Here is an 18,889-nt window from a genome sequence, read left to right as displayed (position 1 = left end):
TCATGGTGTTGATCATGCTTGCAGCCTCAACTATGTGGGACACCAGAAATACATTTATTTCTACTCTGGGCTGAACTTGCAGTCTTCTACGCTAAATTGAGCGGCACCGGGGCGCCGGCGGGTGGGAGCTGCTAGAGGGGGCCAATGGCGATTCGGCGCGTCCAAATGATTATATCCGAAGCGTCGTCGCTGGATTATTGGCTTCGCGGGGCAAATAATTCCTAGCTTGACGACAGATCCACGATCCAGCACGCTATATCCCACATGGCCTGGTCTCCGCCCGGTCAACCACTAGTGTTAATCCCAAGCATCGGTTGCTTCAGGTTACAGTTACGGCGCGCATCAATACGTACACCGGAGCACCCTCTGATTGGCGCGCGTCTATAAATTCGCACCCATCCTGCTACTTCTTCACTCACACTACTCGCAGGCTCACTGAAACTGAAACCGCTTGCATAGAAGCCAAGCACCAGAGGCTAGACCACAAGTGGCTTGCTCGTAGAGTTTGAGCTAGCTAGAGATGGCACCGGCTTCGTCGTTCCCGATCATCGACATGGGGCTGCTGAACGGGAAGGACCGGCCCGCCGCCATGGACCTGCTGCACGACGCGTGCGAGAACTGGGGATTCTTCCAGGTGAATATATGACATGCGAAATCAATCAAGCTGTGTAAACGTTTCGTGCCGATCTTATCGAGTTCTACGCTGATTTTGGTTTGTTACTGCGGTTCTTGCGTGCAGGTTCTTGACCACGGCATCTCGACGGAGCTGATGGACGAGGTGGAGAAGATGACCAAGGCGCACTACAAGCGGGCGCGCGAGCAGAGGTTCCTGGAGTTCGCGAGCAAGACGCTGCAGGAGGGCGGCGGCAAGGCGGCCGAGAACCTGGACTGGGAGAGCACCTTCTTCGTGCGCCACCTCCCGGAGCCCAACATCGCCGACATCCCGGACCTCGACGACGAGTACCGGCGCGTGATGAAGCGGTTCGCGGCGGAGCTGGAGAATCTGGCGGAGCGGCTGCTGGACCTGCTCTGCGAGAACCTCGGGCTGGAGAGCGGCTACCTCACGCGCGCTTTCCGCGGCTGCCAGGGCGTGCCCACCTTCGGCACCAAGGTCAGCAGCTACCCGCCGTGCCCGCGCCCCGACCTCGTCAAGGGCCTCCGCGCGCACACCGACGCCGGCGGGATCATCCTGCTCTTCCAGGACGACCGCGTGGGCGGGCTGCAGCTGCTCAGGGACGGCGCGTGGGTGGACGTGCCGCCCACTCGGCACTCCATCGTCATCAACCTCGGCGACCAGCTGGAGGTGATCACCAACGGCAGGTACAAGAGCGTGCTGCACCGCGTGGTCGCGCAGACAGACGGCAACCGGATGTCCATCGCGTCCTTCTACAACCCGGCCAGCGACGCCGTCATCTTCCCGGCGCCGGCGCTTGTTGCGAAGGAGGCGGCAGGCGGGACGTACCCCAGGTTCGTGTTCGAGGATTACATGAAGCTGTACGTGCGGCACAAGTTCGAGGACAAGGAGCCCAGGTTCGAGGCCTTCAAGGCCATGGAGAGCGAGAGCGCCAAGCTCATCGCCATCGCTTAGCAGCAACCACCACCGTGCTCTGCTACCGTACGTGGCTTCAGTTAATGGTCGAGGACGATGAGACATTGGATGCTTCAGAGTTCGTACGTACCAGTACTAGACTACCGGCCACCGTGTTGTGTCGTGTTGAATAAACGAGCCTGCTATATGCGCTAGGCGTAGCTAGGATATGTGTTTGTCACTTTGTCATTTTTCGCTGTGTTGTGCTCTGCTTCCGACCAGCATGAGAGCTGTACTGTTCCGTATCTGTTCTTTTTTCCACAAACATCGTATCGACTGTCTACAACATATTAAGATACGTGCTGTCTCGTTGTGTAGTGCTTTTCTTGTGTGCTGGTTGACAGTTGACAGGGTGTTGATGCGGGAACCGAATTTCTTCTTTGCCGTTTCACGTTAGGAAACGGACATCGGACAAGACATGCCACCGTTATGTGATATCCACATCGGTACATCGTTAATTTATTTGCTGCATCACTTTTGCCTGATAGTGTACTACTGCCTCTATCCCAAAGTTTAAGCTTTATATTATTTTTAGAAAATTAAACTATGTCAAGTTTAACTAAACTTTTACCAAAAATCATTAACATTAAGATTACAAAATTAATATCATTAAATAGATAGAGAAATATATTTTCGTATGATATCTATAAAATATTATATTTGTTGATAGATTATTCTAAAAGTTTAGTGAAACTTTACTTGACTTGACTTTAAAAAAATATAAGCATTAAGATTTAGGATGGAGGTAGTACAATGCAAGTGTACAACCGATATAACTCCTTCGTGGCCCAGCACCCTAAGTGATTAAATCTCATCCCTTTCACAATAGTACTCCCTCTGTCCATAAATATAAGGCTACATCGTTTTTTATGTTAAACTTTGACTAATTTGTCAATCAAATATAAGCTAATGTACTATTGCAAAATTTGTTGAAAATAAGTGTCCCGTGATATAGTTTTGAATGATGTGCAACTCATATTTAATTGATCCAATTATAAGTCAAAAAATTTCATAAAATACAAAATGGCCTTGTATTTAAGAACAAAGGGAGTACTAAGTTTTGGACATTGATTGCACTCTTATTTCTAGAGTAAACTGCACTCTCAATAACAACAACAGAGAAAACAAAGTGGTCTTGCTCTCTCTATTACATGCCATTAATTTTAATGTACGGGCTTAAATTGGTTGTTCACATATCTAAGTAGTATATGTTGTTCTTTTTTAAATTTTGGATAGAGCAGATATTTTCAAAAATATCGGTCAAAGTAGAACAATCGCCCTACCTAGATATTTGGCGAAATATTTTGAGATGCACACGTCTTTTCTGAACAATTTAAGTGGTCATACCTAATAAAACAATCGCCCTACCTAGTATTGTTTATGAGAAAGTTATGCTTGTTTTATTGAGCACTACAGAACATTGATTTCGTGTTTAGTCGGTAACCAACTCTTCCTCTTTGCGAAATATAATTCTCAATCAAATAGAATGTGACTCTAAACAATATCCTGGTTGGGTATTTAAGGACGACTTGAGAGTTTTTTTGCCAGCTGTGTGGCCCAAACTAGTTCTAGGTATGAGATGAAATATGTTTTATGGGTGTACTTTGTCTTTATGTATTTTATTAATCTAAAATTATAATTATATTAGTTTAGTCAATGTCTTGACTCAAGAGACTCATTATCTAGGTTAAGTGTGAATAAAACCGTTCATCTTGCAGAGATTTACCATAGATCTCATTATGATCATAAGCATATAGATAACCTTAAGCTACTCATTATTCATACACAAAGAACTGAAGACTTTAGAGATTATCTTGATGTTTGAAATGAACATCATGTTTCTTGTTGTTTGCCGCTCATTGAGTTGACATTGTTTTTACTGATTACGAGGATAACATCTGAAAGGGCTTTCTTGGCTGATGTTGCGCAACTGCACACTGTTGGGAAACCCCAAGAGAAAGGTATGATGAGCACAGTAGAAAGTTTTCCCTCAGTAAGAAACCAATGTTTAATCGACCAGTAGGAGAAATGAATGACTTCTGAAGGTGTTGCTGACTTTTGGAAGGGTGCACTACCGGTGTCAGCAACAATGTGGAACTTGCACACAACACAACCAAAATACTTTGCCCCAACTTACAGTGAGGTTGTCAATCTCAGCGGTTTTGTTGAAAACAAAGGATTAATCGTATAATATGGAAAGATGATGTTTGTTTGCAGTGAAATTAAGTAAACAGAACATGATGATTTTACCAGTGTAACATAAAGGACCGGGGTCCACAGTTCAGTAGAGGTGTCTCTCCATAAAGATAAATAACATGCTGGGTGAACAAATTACAGCTAGGCAATTGACAGAATAAAGACCATACATGACAAGATGATTACTATGAAATTTATTTGGGCATTACAACATAATACATAGATCGTAATCCAGCTGCGTCTATGACTAATAATCCACCTTCCGTTTAGCATCCGCACCCCTTTCATTATTAAGTTGCAAGCAATAGATTATCGCATTAAGCAATGTGTGTAAAGTAAACAATAGAGTTATCCTTAGACAAAGTATTGTTGTTTTCTCCCTAGTAGCAACATCATATCTACAACCTTAGAAGTTATTGTCACTCTTCCAGATTACGAGAGGCATGAACCCACTATCGAGCATAAATACTCCCTCTTGGAGTTACAAGCATATACTTGGCCAGAGCATCTACTAGCAACGGAGAGCATGCAAGATTACAAATAACATATGACACGTATATAATCGATCTCAACCATAGTATTCAATATTCATCGGATCCCAGCAAACACAAAATGTAGCATTACATAAACATGATTTTGATCATGATAGGCAGCTCACAAGATCTAAACATGCAGCATAAAGTGGAGAAGACAACCATCTAGCTACTGCTATGGACCCGTAGTCCAGAGATGAACTACCCATGCATCACTTCGGAGGCGGGCATTGCGATGTAGAGGCCTCTGGTGATGATCTCCCTCTCCGGCAGGGTGCCGAGAAGAGCTTCAGAACCCTCCCGAGTTAGGGTCGGCGATGGCGGCTGCAACGGAACTTTTCATGGATGGAGGCTCAGGTATTTAGGTTTTTCCTGAACAGGTGAATAAATAGGCGGAAGGGCGAGGTCGGTGGGTGCCCGAGGGGCACACACCACCCCTTGGCGCGGCTAGGGCCTAGGCCGCGCCATGGGCTGGTGTGGCCGCCTCGTGGTGCTTCTTCGTCTCCCCTCTGGACTCCGTCTTCATTATTGTAAAATAGGAACTTCGGCTTTTGTTTCGTCCAATTCCGAGAATATTTCATGTACAAATTTTCTGAAATACAAAACAACAGAAAACAGGGAACTGGCACTGTGGCATCTTGTCAATAGGTTAGTTCCGAAAAATGTATAAAAAGTGCAACGAAGTGTAAACAAAACATATAGAAATTGATGTAAAACAAGCATGGAGCATCAAAAATTATAGATACGTTTGCAACATATTATTAGCTTCCAAGATCATCAAGACTGAATTATGCAATAAGATTCTTGATGACTTGATGATGTACTACATCGAGCGAGGGATATTCAGAAATCTTGATCAATAAAACTACGGAATATTTTAAATAAAAGGTTGAGCTTTGCCATTGTCTAGGACTTCTGTATATATACTTCATGAAAGCTTTGCTATTGGCATGTTTTTAGGTTCTACTTATATTCAAATATGTTTCTATTTCTATTGTAATGAGTGGTATGTTGGAGTCATATGAAGCATTAATGTCTCGGGATTCCTTCGTCTTTGCATCATTTTTTCAGAGTTTGCCCTAGCTCGGATCCTTTCCGTCCTTTGTCTTGCAATATACGCTGGCGTCACATTGGGACAGTGCTCTATGACTTTGCCAAACTTAGATTGTCCTTTTGGGAAAACGTAGTATTTGATAGGAAATTGCTTGGGTAAGTCTCGACTCAATATTTGTGTATGTGTTTTTCTATGATTTTATAAACTTAAAAATATGTTTTCCATAAGACCTAGAAAGTGTGTGAATGCACATAAATCTGTATTTGACTAGAACCGTAATTTGATTGGGCTTGTGGCCTAGATCTTGAGTCGAGGTTTCCTAGGACGAGATTCTCATTTCTTCTTCGAGGCATGGAAAGAATAATCCATTACATATGCGCCTTTCTCTCATAAATCGTTGATCCTAATCGAATATGGGTTGACAAAGTGGAATATAATATGTAGATCGAACGATAAATATATTTCGGGGTGGAGAGCCTTCAAACTTAAAACAAACTAGCTTAGTTAAAAAAAATGAAACCAATATGAAGGAAGAGCCCCCGGTGGCAATATATTAAGAAAGGAGGGGAGCGCTAGACGCAGACACTAGAGAGCCCAGGGCTTGAGCCCAAGTCGTGGGAGCAGTGTAGGGAGGGGATGGATGCGGGCTGCTACCAACTAGGTGACACCCAATTTTGTCAAACAAACTAGGACAATTGTGCTTGTACTTGCGAAGACAAACTAGGACACCTTTTCCTCTCATTTATTAATTGTATTGCTAAAAATACATGAATGTTTAAACATGCTTATATTCCTGAAGGTCTAGTATATGAATATATATTGTTACGGTTCTTAAAAAATAAAAAAGAATTGTGGAACATCTTATGCGAGAAACAGGACATGGTTTCCAAGCCCACTAACACGCACGAGGCCCATATGCGTGGGGTATAGCTAGAAAATGCTTTATGCAGCCTATAGTGGCGAACCTAGTGCGTCCGGAGAACGGTGCACCTAGTCCACCACTTGGCGTCCGGACAACGGTCCCTCCACCAATCCTGTCACGCCAAGGAAGCGAAGCCAGTCCTACGTGGCAGAACATCCCACGTGGAGGCCATCCATTGGTCCGCACACGCGTTCGTCTCCTCCTCGCGTGCAAACTTAAATCCTCACCACCACCGCCGGCCGATCGCCACCATCTAGCACCACGCCCCGGCAACCAGAAGCTTCTCGACTCCGCCATGCGTCCGGCCTTCCTTGCCGCCCTGCTCCTCCTCGCCGCCGCGGCCTCCCCGGCCGCCGCACTCTACTCCGCCGGCTCCCCGGTCCTCCAGCTCAGCCCCAGCAACTTCAAGAAGGTCCCGCCTCCCCTCCTGCCCCAGATCGGCTCTCCTCCCATTCGAGATCCTCTCTGAGCCTGAGGGGCGTGTTTCCGTTCGCTTGCGCGCAGGTGCTGAACGCGAACGGGGTGGTGCTGGTGGAGTTCTACGCGCCGTGGTGCGGGCACTGCAAGCAGCTGACGCCCACTTGGGAGAAGGCCGCCGGCGTCCTCAAGGGCGTCGCCACAATCGCCGCGCTCGACGCCGACGCGCACAAGGAGCTCGCGCAGGTGAGCAGGGCCTCTCGTTTCCTTCTGATCTGACTGCACTCCAGATGTGTGTGCTGATCTGCTTGATTCCTAGTGTGATCTCGGCATCACTTGTAGGGATATAACATTAATGTTGTCGTTTACTACTATTATGGAATAACTGCTTTTCACTGGTGCATCGTCCTTACAAATTTGTTGTATAGAGATCTCTAAGGCACTACCAAGTTCAATAGCAAAACACTTGTAGTTGGGAATGATAGTTTCAGACAGTAAATTCCAGTAGGGTTCTTCGATGCTTGTCTGTACAGTGATGATATTTGAATTTTGCTGAAGGAAAACACAATTCATCAAGGGCTTATCAGGAACCAGGGTTTGTTCTTTTGCTAAAAAATTCTGGGATCCTCCTAGTTGATTACAATTGATGTGTTGTTTCTTTTCCAAGTTGAATTGGACAACTGATCAAGCTAGAAATGGATAAGTATGTATAGTACTATAGTATAAAGCTGGAAGCCAATGCATTGTGCAACTTTAAGGCAATATGATGGCATTCTGGCGCTTAGTAGTTAGTAGCAGTCTGTAAGTTATAGGCTTAATTATTGATCTTCTATTTCACTTCTTAAGCAGTTTATAGGCTTAATTATTGACAATAGCACACTGTAAGGTGCTTCCATAGTGACAATCTGTAAGTTGTTTTATGGAATGTTACTAATACAGCTTATGATGCATGTGTCATTTTTTGCAGCAATATGGGATACAAGGGTTTCCAACCATTAAAGTATTTCTCCCTGGTAAGCCACCCGTGGATTATGCAGGAGGCAGAGACGTAAAGTCAATTGCAAATTTTGCTCTGTCACAGGTTTGTTGCAGCAAACCCTACTCATCTTCCAAATTTATTTACTTCCATTAGTTTGTCTGATGTCTGATGAATTATCAATTGCATTTTCTCATGTTGCAAAAATAAATTATTCTTGTAATGTGATGTTTCCTGTGCTACTCCACAAGTATGTAAATCCATTTTCTGTATAGATTATCTGATCTTACAAGATGTAGTACTAGGAAAGACAAGTGCCCCTCTTTCTGTTGGCTGAAAATGCTGTCCTGGGTAGCCACTCTATTTTGCTACTTACCGCTCCTAATGGCTTTGAGGCAGTCATACTGCATAGCTTAGCATGCAACAATGCTTCTTAGTTCTTACCCTGCTCTGAAATATCTGTAATTACTCTTAATGTAGCTGCTTTCTATGTTTTAAATTGGTCATGTATTCTAATTTTATTGTTTATCAGCCATCATTTTAGATGCTACGAATTGACAATATTCGTTTTTATCTTGTATTTTTTTAATTTGTCAGTCATGTTGCAAAAGATGTGAGCTTCCACTTTCAGTACAAGGGAAAATATCTGTTTGTTTTGTGATATACAGGTAAAGGCTCTTCTCAGAGATAGATTGGATGGTAAGGCTTCAAGTGGCAAAACCTCTGGCGGTTCAAGTGAGAAGAAAACTGAAAAAAGTGAATCAGTAGAATTGAATTCGAGTAACTTTGATGAACTTGTCATCAAAAGTAAAGATCTTTGGATTGTGGAGTTCTTTGCACCGTGGTATGTAGCTCAGTACCTTTATTGCTCATCATGTTACTTGATTCTTTAGCCGATACCAGATGTAGCTATTTCTCCAAATTAAGAGGATATACACACAATTGTACACGGTTAATCATCTCTCATTTACTACTCCGTATATGTTAGTTATATTCTAGAACATTCTTGGTAAATTATATGGTTCCAGAAGTGTGAATTATAACCAAACTATAATTGTGGATGATTCATCATCTCTTATTTACTACTCCATATATGTTAGGTATATTCTAGCACATTCTTTGTAAACTATATGGCCTCAGATGTGTGAATTATAAACAAATTATAAAAGATTTGAGTTCGTGATGTTGGTCAACATATTTGAGGCCTACTTTTAACTAGACCGTGTGAGCTCACATGCTGTTATAAGTAAGGATGCATCCCTTTTATCCTTTGCCAATGGAGATAAGATTTTCCATGGTAATCATATCATGCTTGATTTTGTTCCTATGTTGAAGCTCTGTCTAGTAATCCGTCCATTCCAAATATAAGGCATATAAATTACGCTAGAAGTCAACATTGTGTAAGTTTGATCAAGTTTATAGAGAGAAAATAAACCTCTATAATACAATATCAATAGATCCACCGTAATATATGTTTTCATAATGCGTTATTCAGCATTGTAAATGTTGTCATTTCTTGTATATCTTTGTTCGAACTTAGTAAGCTTTGACTTTTAACTAAATTTATACGCCTTTTTTTGAACAAAGGTAGTATCATCTAGTGTTCTTATATATGCTATCAGAATTTCGAATTTAATTCATTTGTTTGGTGATGTATTTGACTTTTGATAACCCATATTGTGCTACTTGTCTATTAAAACTTAAATCCTGTTAACTGAATACACTTTTTGGCTCATCAACTGTATTGTTTCTCTTACCAAGGTGTGGACACTGCAAGAAATTGGCTCCTGAATGGAAAAGGGCTGCGAAGAACTTAAAGGGCCAAGTGAAACTAGGCCATGTTGATTGTGACTCTGATAAGGTATGCCCTTTGGATTATATTCTCATTTTGCATTTTTATCTTTTGGTATTACTTGGTGATCTATATGCATCCCTTACACTTGGGCATTGAGAAAAAAATTATATCCCAAGCCAATATTAAAGTTAAATTTAACAATGCATAATCAATCTGTACTTTGTACTGAAAACGAAAATTATTTTCATAAGGATGTGACTAATCCTCAGTCGGATGAGAATCAGCTTTAGTTCTCAGTCAGGTGACATCATCGAATCATTTTTCAGTTGCAACCCCACTTGCAACTGAAAAAATCTCAGTTGCAACCCAAACCCATAGTGCACAAACCCCAGAGCAAATCCAACGATGTAGGACTTGATTGAGCACTAAGTTAATACTCAGCTGGTTGAAAATTAGCAATTCCGTTTCATAAAATTGCTCACAATTGAAAAATGCAGCTAGTACTAGTTTTCTTTCCATCCATGTATATCACCTCTTATCAATCTGGATTACCAAGGCGAAGAGAAAATGCAGATTGTGATCTAGTTATTCACGCTAATTAGATTACACAACAATCTTGGATACCAAGTTACCAACACATAGGATCATAGCTGTGGAGCGTGCATCATACGTATCATGGTTTTAAAGGCGCCAAGGCGTCCTAAGGCGAAGGGGGGGCGCTCTGACGCTTAGGCGACGCCTAGGTGCCTAAGGCGGGCGGTTTTCTAAGGCGGAGGGGAAGCGCTTGGACGCCTAGGCGTCCCTAAGGCGACGCCTAGGCGACGCCTTTAAAACCATGATACGTATTGGATAAATGCCTTCTATACATGGATGAAGTATTTAGTTTGATCTTCCTGCTGAGTTTTTGACATTCTTGTGATCACTAGCATGGGAATGAAGGATCTTTTATTGCAGTTTTATCATAAAAGTTAACTCAGCATTATCGCTCTGGGTAACATATAAAATTTGCATATCGCACAAATGCCGGAGTTCTGGTGCATAAATATGATTCTGTTGGAAGTTTTCTGAGGAAAGCATCAGTGGGCTAACTTATCCATGAGCCATTTGATTTAGATGCCGCCTAGATTTTGTTTTAGGTGTCACTTTAACATGATGAAATGATATCACAATAATTTTGAAAATGGTTTAATCAGAAGAATCAAGTTAGTTACAAGTTTGAATGAATTATCGAAATGTTCTAGGTAGTGTATCAGTATAGCTGGAGTTGAAACTTGGCATTTTGAAAGCATGTATGGATGTGCCACTAATCTGCTTTAAGCTTCTTTTCCAAGTACCTATGCAAGTATACTATTTGACTTCTGAATTTTGCAGTCCCTGATGAGCAAGTACAAGGTAGAAGGCTTTCCAACTATTTTGGTATTTGGTGCTGACAAGGAGAGCCCGCTCCCCTACCAGGGAGCTAGAGTTGCATCTGCCATCGAGTCTTTTGCTTTGGAGCAGTTGGAAGCCAACTCTGCACCACCTGAAGTTCATGAGTTGACTAGCTCGGTAAGCCTTTAATATTAAGAATTTCTGCAGATCACACAGTGAATAATTGATGTTCTGATGTTGGGTTTGCTTTCTTTAGGATGTAATGGAAGAGAAGTGCGCTTCTGCTGCCATTTGCTTTGTATCTTTCCTTCCAGACATCTTGGACTCAAAGGCAGAAGGGAGAAACAAGTACCTTGAACTGCTACTATCTGTTGCCGAGAAATTTAAGAAGAGTCCATACAGGCAAGTGTCATCTGAACTATTACTTAAATTTCACATACTACTACTATTTTCCCCTCTCATGCCTCTTTGCAAAAACACACAGTTTCTAACCAACAAATCTTACTACTGTTAAGTTGGAAACATCATGTTTGTATTTCAAGTACCTTAAACAGTCAGATCAGGTGCCTTGGCATGGACAGAACTAGGGGTGTCATAACTGTAGAGCTGGCAAAATTTGATGGATACTTGTCTTAAGTTAATTAACAGCTCACTAACTAGGAGATTTCCCATCTAGTCCGAGTAGTGTTTTTAGTTGTTTCCATGTATTTCGCAAAAAAAAAGTTGTTTCCATGTACTGTTACACCAGCACAAAGATCAATGGCTAGCAGCATCGCTGAATGATGACACAGGCTCACGTTCACACCTGATTGAAAGGAGTTCCATGCATAAAAGAGATTTTTCTCAGATATTAAGACACATGCATTGCTTGAACAATGCATAAATAGCTTTCAGAAAGAACTAGGATTGAAAGAATGAAATTTCCTTCAAGAAATGAAAATAAAAGCTACCTGATTGAGGCGTGGCACCAATTAGGGAGCATACCTTCTTTCTGCCACCTCACGAAATAAGTGCAGTGCACTTCTACTGCTTTGGAAATCATGTTTACAACACCAAAATGCTACTAATACCTAAAGAATTAGTACCATAAAAAATTACAGTCACAGATGAGCTCACAAGCTTGTCATGCTCTTGGCAATTAAAGAGCCATATCCACTATTCAGAACTCCTTTGCTGAAGCATGCAAGCCACTGTATATATAAGGCCGATATTTCTAAATTACATATGCAATCAAGTCTACAACAGGGAGGGTGGGTCTAATCCAATCATTCCTGTGCTGAAAAACCATATCTTTAAATGGTCAGATCAGATGCCTTCGCCTTGAACAGAAAACTAGGGCTGTCATTTCTGAACTACATAAGCCAATCAAATCTGGAAGCAAGGGGTTGGGTCTAATTCAAGCATTATGTGTTAAAATACTACGAGTATTATTTGTTCTTGCGATGGCCCGTCCTGAGCCAACATAGCATTTGCTTTGCAGTTTTGTCTGGGCAGGTGCTGGCAAGCAAGCTGATCTGGAGAAGCAGGTTGGAGTTGGTGGTTACGGCTATCCAGCCATGGTTGCTCTGACCGTGAAGAAAGGCGCATACGCTCCTCTCCGCAGTGCCTTCCAGCTCGCCGAAATCACGTAAGCCAACTGTGTTTATCCATATTGATCGTTGCATTAGCTTCATTAGGCAGACAACTGACAGAAAAATGTGTCACCTGCAGCGAGTTCGTAAAGGAGGCAGGGAAAGGTGGAAGGGGCATTCTTCCTGTCGACGGTGCCCTCACGGTTGTCCAGTCCGAACCATGGGACGGCAAGGACGGAGAGATCATCGAAGAGGACGAGTTCTCGCTTGAGGACCTCATGGGCGACGACTCTACACCTAAGGACGAGTTGTGATCGTGAAACGATCTTAGCGTCGAGTAGCCAGACTGTAAATCTGAGGAACACTAATGGTTCACCTGTTCTAAATTACTGCTGTACGATTTAAACGGGACACTTTTTGTGATAGTAGAAAACTTCGACGTGCAAGCAAGACGTGTTGTTTTTGTCCCTGAAATAAAATCAATTCTGGGTTGAATGCCTGTTCATAATTATTGTTGATGATGCAGATGACACAGGATTTACTGGGAACGTACGGCTCAAATCATTGGCGTTTGTCCTGCTGCGGGGATGATTGGCATAAATGGGCGTTCCGCCCGACCTGTCCACTTCGCCAGGCGTCAGCCCTGCCAGCGAAAGCATGCGTTTTTGTCCAGCATCGAGCAGTATTTCCTGTCGCCTGGGGTTCCACGTGCTTTTCTACTGGCTGTTCGTAGTACACCAGTGACATGATCGTTGGGAGCTTTATGTACTCCGGTCTCGATCCGTTGTAGTTGTAGGGAGTACCGCTGTGCAGCCGGAGAATTATGTGGCAGGCAGGCAGGCAGGCAGATTTATCTTGTGACTGAAGACTCGTGCTGTTTGGGGAAGCGACTAGTTATTTATTTAAGCCTGGGTTGCACGTGCTTTTGCTGCTTATTTAATGCACTCTGCACTCACTCCACAGCTCCCGTCTCGCCATGTCTGGGTCTATAGTGGAACGGAACCAAGACGGCAAAACTGCACATAATTGGAGGAGTACATGAACTTGCACGAAGTAGCTCAAGATCTTCAGAAATCCGAGTCCCTTCCGGTCGCATGGAAGTCATCCCCGATCCCTAGAGTTGGCGACGTCGCCGATCCGCCCCACCTCTTGTATCCTTGGAGGCTTGGAGGCGCGGCGAACCACTGCCTCTCGTTGGCGAGAGGTTTGTAATGTCTTTTTTCAAGATGATGAGGCGGGCGGGAGCTAGGTCATGAAGTTTTTTTTTTGCGACGAAGAACAGGATCCATTAAAGCAAGGTTCTTACAGAAAAGCCCAGACAAAGCAGAAAATTACAGATAAGTTCCTCTAGACCTCGATGACGTTGGCGCCGAACACGACGTGCCGCCGCCGCTCCTCCACTGCTGCCTTGGATTGGAAGGAGTCCCCTGGCGGACGGGAAGTCGACGAACCTCAGCTCCGGAGAGCCTCCACCGAGCACCGCCGTCGTCGCCATCGCCCTGCTTCACCACATCCTCCTCTTCAACTAGATCGAACCACCGGATCCACCGCTGCTTGGAAACCGGCACGGGGAAGAAGCACAGCGCAGCTCCGCCGAGCTGCGAGCGCGAGGAAGGAGGCAGAGACGCGGCCGCACTCCGCAGAGCACCACCACCGGAGAAGATCCCCGCCTCCACAAAACGCCAGATCGGCCGCGCCACCTCCTCCACGACGCCGCCGACCGGCCACCCACTCACAGCTAGGCTATGTACAAACGAGATCGGGGGTTTCCCCACCCTCCCGCCGCCGGAGCGGCCGCCGGAGGGAGGGGAAACCGGCAAATCGCCGCCGGAGCTGTTGCGAACGGGACGGGGCACAAATCGCCTCTCCTCACTGTAGCGGGGGAGAGAGAGAGAGTCCAAGGTCTCTTTTTTTTCTAAAATATAGCCGCTAGGTCATGAAGTTAGAACAAGGTACCTAGCATCGGCGGAGCCCTTGTGTCCTGTTTATGATTTTTATTGTTTTTATTAAGTGTTTGTACTACACTAGTACTATTGTTGTGGATTTTCCAGAAATAAAAATCCTTTTCCGTTAGGAATCGGGACTTCTGGGTGCCGCCCGCCCGCCAGGTGCGCTGGCGTTGGCATTGGCATTGGCAGCGCACCGCCCGCACGGAACGCCGGCACGGGTCGGCACTCGGCGCCCACCCACCACGCCGCGCGCGGTGCCAATCAAGCACGCCCACCATACCCTCCCCAACGACTCGACTCCATCGCACGCTCCGCACCGCGCCGCGCCCAGTGCCCTGCCCTGCCATAAAAAATATCGCCGATGCGATACAGATAGCCAGCCAAGAGCCGCCGCGTTACCAGAGCATCATCATCAGCACCACCAGCAGCAGCAGCACCGCGAGGTACCCGAGGCCAGAGCGCACCCTGTCCCCACCCCGCCGCGCCGCCCCCGCTCCGCATGGCACCCAAGCGCCCGGCCGCGGCGGCGGCGTCGGGATCCGCGTCCGACGCCTCCGACGCCGAGCCCGACGCGCCCCACCACCACCACCCACCCTCCGACACCGACCCCTCAAATCCGCCGCCGCCCAACCCTAACCCTAAGTCCTCCGCCGCCGCCGCCGCAGCCGCCGCGCCCTCGGCGCCCGCCGACTCCGCCCCCGCCAGATCCGACTCGGGGGGCTCCGACTCCGACTCCGACGCCGCCGCCCGCCCCCGCCGCCCCGCGCCGCGCCCCGCCGCGCCCTCCCCCAAGCCCAGGCCGCGCTCCCCGGGCATCAACTCCGACTCGTACGACTCGCACGCGGCCGCCGGCTTCGACTCGGACCTCGACCCGGCCGCCGGCGCCGACTCCGACTCCGACCTCTCCCCGCCCCGCCCCGCCGCGCGCCACAACCCGCGCGCCGAGGCCGCCATCGTCAAGCCCATCAGCTCGCGCCCCATGGACCCGCCGCGCCGCGGCGGGGCCAAGCGGCCCCGCAGCGCCGCCGTGCCCGCGCCCCCGCCGCAGCCCCCCTCCTCCGAGAAGCGCCCGGCCCGGCTCTGGAGCCCCGACGACGAGCTCGTCATCCTGCGCGGGCTCGCCACCTACCGCGCCAAGAGCGGCGTGCTGCCCGGCTCCACCAACGACATCGGCAAGCTGCACGGCCACATCCGCGCCCAGCTCAGCGTCAAGGTCTCCACCACGCAGCTCAGCGACAAGGTGCGCCGCCTCAAGCAGAAGTACCAGCTGCTCGCCACGCGCGCCAGGAGCGGCCGCGACCAGGAGCTGCACACCCCGCACGACAGAAGCATCTACGAACACGCAAAGAAGGTATGGGGCACCAGGACCGGCACTGCCGGCGACGATGACTACGACATTGCTGCCGACAGCGAGGAGCTACCAGCTACTGAAAACAGCGACGACGACGACGGCATGGACAGCGGCCGGGACGACCGCTACCGCATCAAGAACCGCAAGCTGATGCCGATCGCCATGGCGAACGGGCACAGCATTCAACGCAGACCTGCCGTACCTCCCAATAGCAGGACCAAGACCGAGTTCGAGAAGGGCAAGGACGCGTACCCCTACCTGTGGGAGACCGTCGAGGAGCTGGCCAGGGAGCACCCGAGCGGCGCCGCGTTCAAGAAGGCGTTCGAGGTGCTCGAGGGATCGAAAGCGCAGGTGATGGAGGAGAAGCTGAGGAAGTTCAGGCTGACGGAGATCAGACAGCAGCTGCGCCGGATGGACCTCATGAAGGATACGGTGAGGATGGTGCTCGATGCCCTCGAGAGGGCCGACTGAGCAATGGGGCTGATCCATGGTGAGCACCAAACTGTTGAAAGGGGGGGAATCAAATCAGTCTCTTTTCTGTTCTAGATAGGGGTTTATGTGGTTAATTACTTACTCCCGTGGACAAGCTATTGAAACTAGGCATAGAGCAAGGAGTGATGGTTTCTCCTTGTTGTTTTCCATGGATCCTTGTATTTTTGTGATTCTTATTAGGTGCTAACTTGTGCTTTATATACTATATCGATCGTGTCTATTTTAAATCAGGGTCCATCGCATATATTTTTCTTGGGTTGGGTGTTCTCAATATATCACCAAACAGGTCAAGATCAGCTGCTACTGTCTTAGCAAACTGTTTGCAGCATAGAGCTGGCTTATGGTTTTGTGAAGATGCTGAAGGTTCATCTTATTTTGCTTTGTTAGGGTTAATGTATGCATTTCCTTTTTCTTCTTTAGGTTTCTTATAATTGGCATTTATAAACATGTGTAACTCCACTACCTGATTTTCAACACAAGTTGAAGAATGATATAGTCCCTTTTATTGCAAGTTATTGATTAGTTCAAGGGTACTTTTTCTGATTAGAAGTTATGCAGTGATAAATGTGAGTTCCTCATTAAAGTTTGGTGCCACTGCAAATAATACTCTTGCTGTAGTTCAGTGGCCACTCTACTAGGTTCATGAAACATTGGCTAGCTAGTTGTGTTTATTGTAGCATGTCCCACGGGTTTAGGGCATTAATACTTAAAAGTGCACATTGGCACCAGGAGTACTATTTCACATTATTCAGGGTGCATAGTTCAGGACCTCTTAGGTTTGTCACAAAATTTCTCTTAACATCTGTTCTTTAAAGCCTGCCATTTGACTTTAATCAGATAGGATGGTATGTTTTGGTTTGTTATTGCTGTTGATGGTCAAAAGTAAGATTAGCTTTAACAGGATTTGCTAGGGCTTTCATCGGAGAGCACATTATTGGCCTATTGGGGATGGATTCTATGTGGGAATAGTCAGAAATATACCTGATGATGGTTACCTTTGTTGATTGTGAATGTTCATGATTCTGCCTATGTTCTGGGTGCTTTGCAAGTGGTTCCTTGATGACCCTGGTTGCTGTCGTTTCACAGTTCTCCTCACTTATGTTGCATGCTAGTGATTAGTGTACAGCAGGCGATCCTGGTCTCCAGGATTTACTTGAATTGTTCTTTTATCAACCTATCATAGTTTTTTTGCACTCTGTCATAATGTTCTTGAGGTTGCGAGGCGGCTCAACATGTTTTGTGTGGTAAACCATGATCATGTTCAGTCCAATATCATAAATAAAAATAGATGACGAGTTGGGTGCAAGTTCCAGAGATGAGATCAACTGTGCTGCCTTATCTCCTGATTGTATTTGCTGATCAGACAGAAGTTTTTTGTTCATTGCTGAGTGGTCTTTGTGCGTCCTTCGCTGGATGCAGGCTGAGGCCAAAGTTCAGTTTTTTTTTCGAGAAACAGACAGGCGAAAGTTCAGTCAGAACTGAGCTGGAGAATCCGAATCTATGCGGAAACTGGTAGCACATCTAACCGAAGTTGGCGAAATCACTAGCTTTCAGTGTGCGCTGTATGATTCTCCAGTGGGCACAGAGCATGGTGCCGTGACAAAGGCCAATGGCTATGATCTCAACTTCTTTTAAACATAGATGCTGGGACCAGGCTGATCAGAGTTTATGAGGAACAGTGGGTTCGGAATTTAGCTTCAAAGATACTCCGTATAATACCCTAAAAAATACTCAGTATAGGATACCCGACAAGTTGTCAGATAATATGTAGTTTATCTTAGATCCAATCAATTCAGAACATTCACAAGCAAAGAAACAACTGGATGATAAAGTAAGTTGGAACCATGTATCCCAAATCACTCGCACATGAATCACATTTTTCATTGCATAGCTACTCTAATAATTCTACCAGGTTGGTGCTCCTATTGTTGCCTTCTCTAGGTGAAAACGTTTATACATATTTCGTGCAACATATATTTGAACGCCTGCAGTGCATTTGCACGTAAATGGTTGCTAGTCAGCATCAATGTTCACATTTGTCTACTTAGTTTGTCCATGCGACTTTGTGCTGCCGAAACCACTACCAACATTCCAACAATCATCAGATAACAGGATCAGGCACCTATGTGCTGCCGAAACGAATTTGAGGAGGAAAAACAGTTCTAAAAGCGCCACAAAGTGCAGTTTTACGAATTACAGAATGTTCAGAAAGGGACTATTGCAACTGGATCAGCAGGATCCAGTACAAGCAAAAACCAGCACCGGCCCTGTCAAGCAAGCATTTAAGCCTCATTCCCATCTTGTCCCCAGGTTCTCGGCTGTTCATCAGACTCATTGATCAGGAGTAGAAGATGCATCCCACAAAATTCAATCAAATTTTACATATATAATTACATCTGTCTACATACAAAACCATCTCTCATAACTCCATATTTTCCCAAATTTTGGCCTTATCAGCCGATAATTATATGCCCATGTTCATGGAAACAAAAAAAAAAGGATTACAAACAATAAGTTGAATCGGAATCATCAGGTGCCCGTTATGCCAATCGATCTTGTGGAATGTTATATAGAAGCTTGGTTCAGGTGGACATAACGAACTTGGTAGTGAGATGATCCCAAACTTTATTTCACTTTTAATAAGGTACGTAGTTTATTTCATGTCAAGATAAAG

The 18,889-nt window shown here is 45.7% G+C and overlaps 3 protein-coding genes across 3 annotated transcripts; all 3 read left to right on the top strand.

Moving 5' to 3' along the window:
- The first annotated feature begins 429 nt into the window (after positions 1-429).
- On the top strand, positions 430-1,905 carry LOC124653444 (1-aminocyclopropane-1-carboxylate oxidase 1-like). Its single transcript, XM_047192510.1, has 2 exons — positions 430-634; positions 740-1,905. Exons 1-2 carry the CDS (start codon positions 521-523, stop codon positions 1,586-1,588), a joined length of 963 nt encoding a protein of 320 aa, XP_047048466.1. The 5' UTR covers positions 430-520; the 3' UTR covers positions 1,589-1,905.
- Positions 1,906-6,568: 4,663 nt separating this feature from the next.
- Positions 6,569-12,918, top strand: LOC124653087 (protein disulfide isomerase-like 2-3). Its single transcript, XM_047192140.1, has 9 exons — positions 6,569-6,705; positions 6,798-6,956; positions 7,678-7,791; positions 8,355-8,530; positions 9,448-9,547; positions 10,853-11,029; positions 11,109-11,254; positions 12,333-12,479; positions 12,563-12,918. The coding sequence occupies exons 1-9, from the start codon at positions 6,589-6,591 to the stop codon at positions 12,735-12,737; spliced, it is 1,311 nt and encodes a 436-aa protein (XP_047048096.1). The 5' UTR covers positions 6,569-6,588; the 3' UTR covers positions 12,738-12,918.
- Positions 12,919-14,871: 1,953 nt separating this feature from the next.
- Positions 14,872-16,459, top strand: LOC124653086 (STOREKEEPER protein-like). The gene has a single exon (XM_047192138.1). The coding sequence runs from the start codon at positions 14,872-14,874 to the stop codon at positions 16,192-16,194; it is 1,323 nt and encodes a 440-aa protein (XP_047048094.1). The 3' UTR covers positions 16,195-16,459.
- The last annotated feature ends 2,430 nt before the right edge of the window (positions 16,460-18,889 follow it).

Source organism: Lolium rigidum, chromosome 5 (genome assembly GCF_022539505.1).
Source record: "Lolium rigidum isolate FL_2022 chromosome 5, APGP_CSIRO_Lrig_0.1, whole genome shotgun sequence".
NCBI lineage: Eukaryota > Viridiplantae > Streptophyta > Magnoliopsida > Poales > Poaceae > Lolium > Lolium rigidum.
The sequence above is the reverse complement of the archived record's forward strand: the minus strand, read 5'-3'. Positions and strand labels throughout refer to the sequence as shown.

Excerpts from the sequence above, each read along its gene's own strand:
- LOC124653086 (XM_047192138.1), top strand. The coding sequence starts at position 14,872 with ATGGCACCCAAGCGCCCGGCCGCGGCGGCGGCGTCGGGATCCGCGTCC.
- LOC124653444 (XM_047192510.1), top strand. The coding sequence starts at position 521 with ATGGCACCGGCTTCGTCGTTCCCGATCATCGACATGGGGCTGCTGAAC. Across the intron at positions 635-739 it reads AGAACTGGGGATTCTTCCAG|GTTCTTGACCACGGCATCTC; the intron begins GTGAATATATGA and ends TCTTGCGTGCAG.
- LOC124653087 (XM_047192140.1), top strand. The coding sequence starts at position 6,589 with ATGCGTCCGGCCTTCCTTGCCGCCCTGCTCCTCCTCGCCGCCGCGGCC. Across the intron at positions 11,255-12,332 it reads TTTAAGAAGAGTCCATACAG|TTTTGTCTGGGCAGGTGCTG; the intron begins GCAAGTGTCATC and ends TTTGCTTTGCAG. Across the intron at positions 12,480-12,562 it reads TTCCAGCTCGCCGAAATCAC|CGAGTTCGTAAAGGAGGCAG; the intron begins GTAAGCCAACTG and ends TGTCACCTGCAG.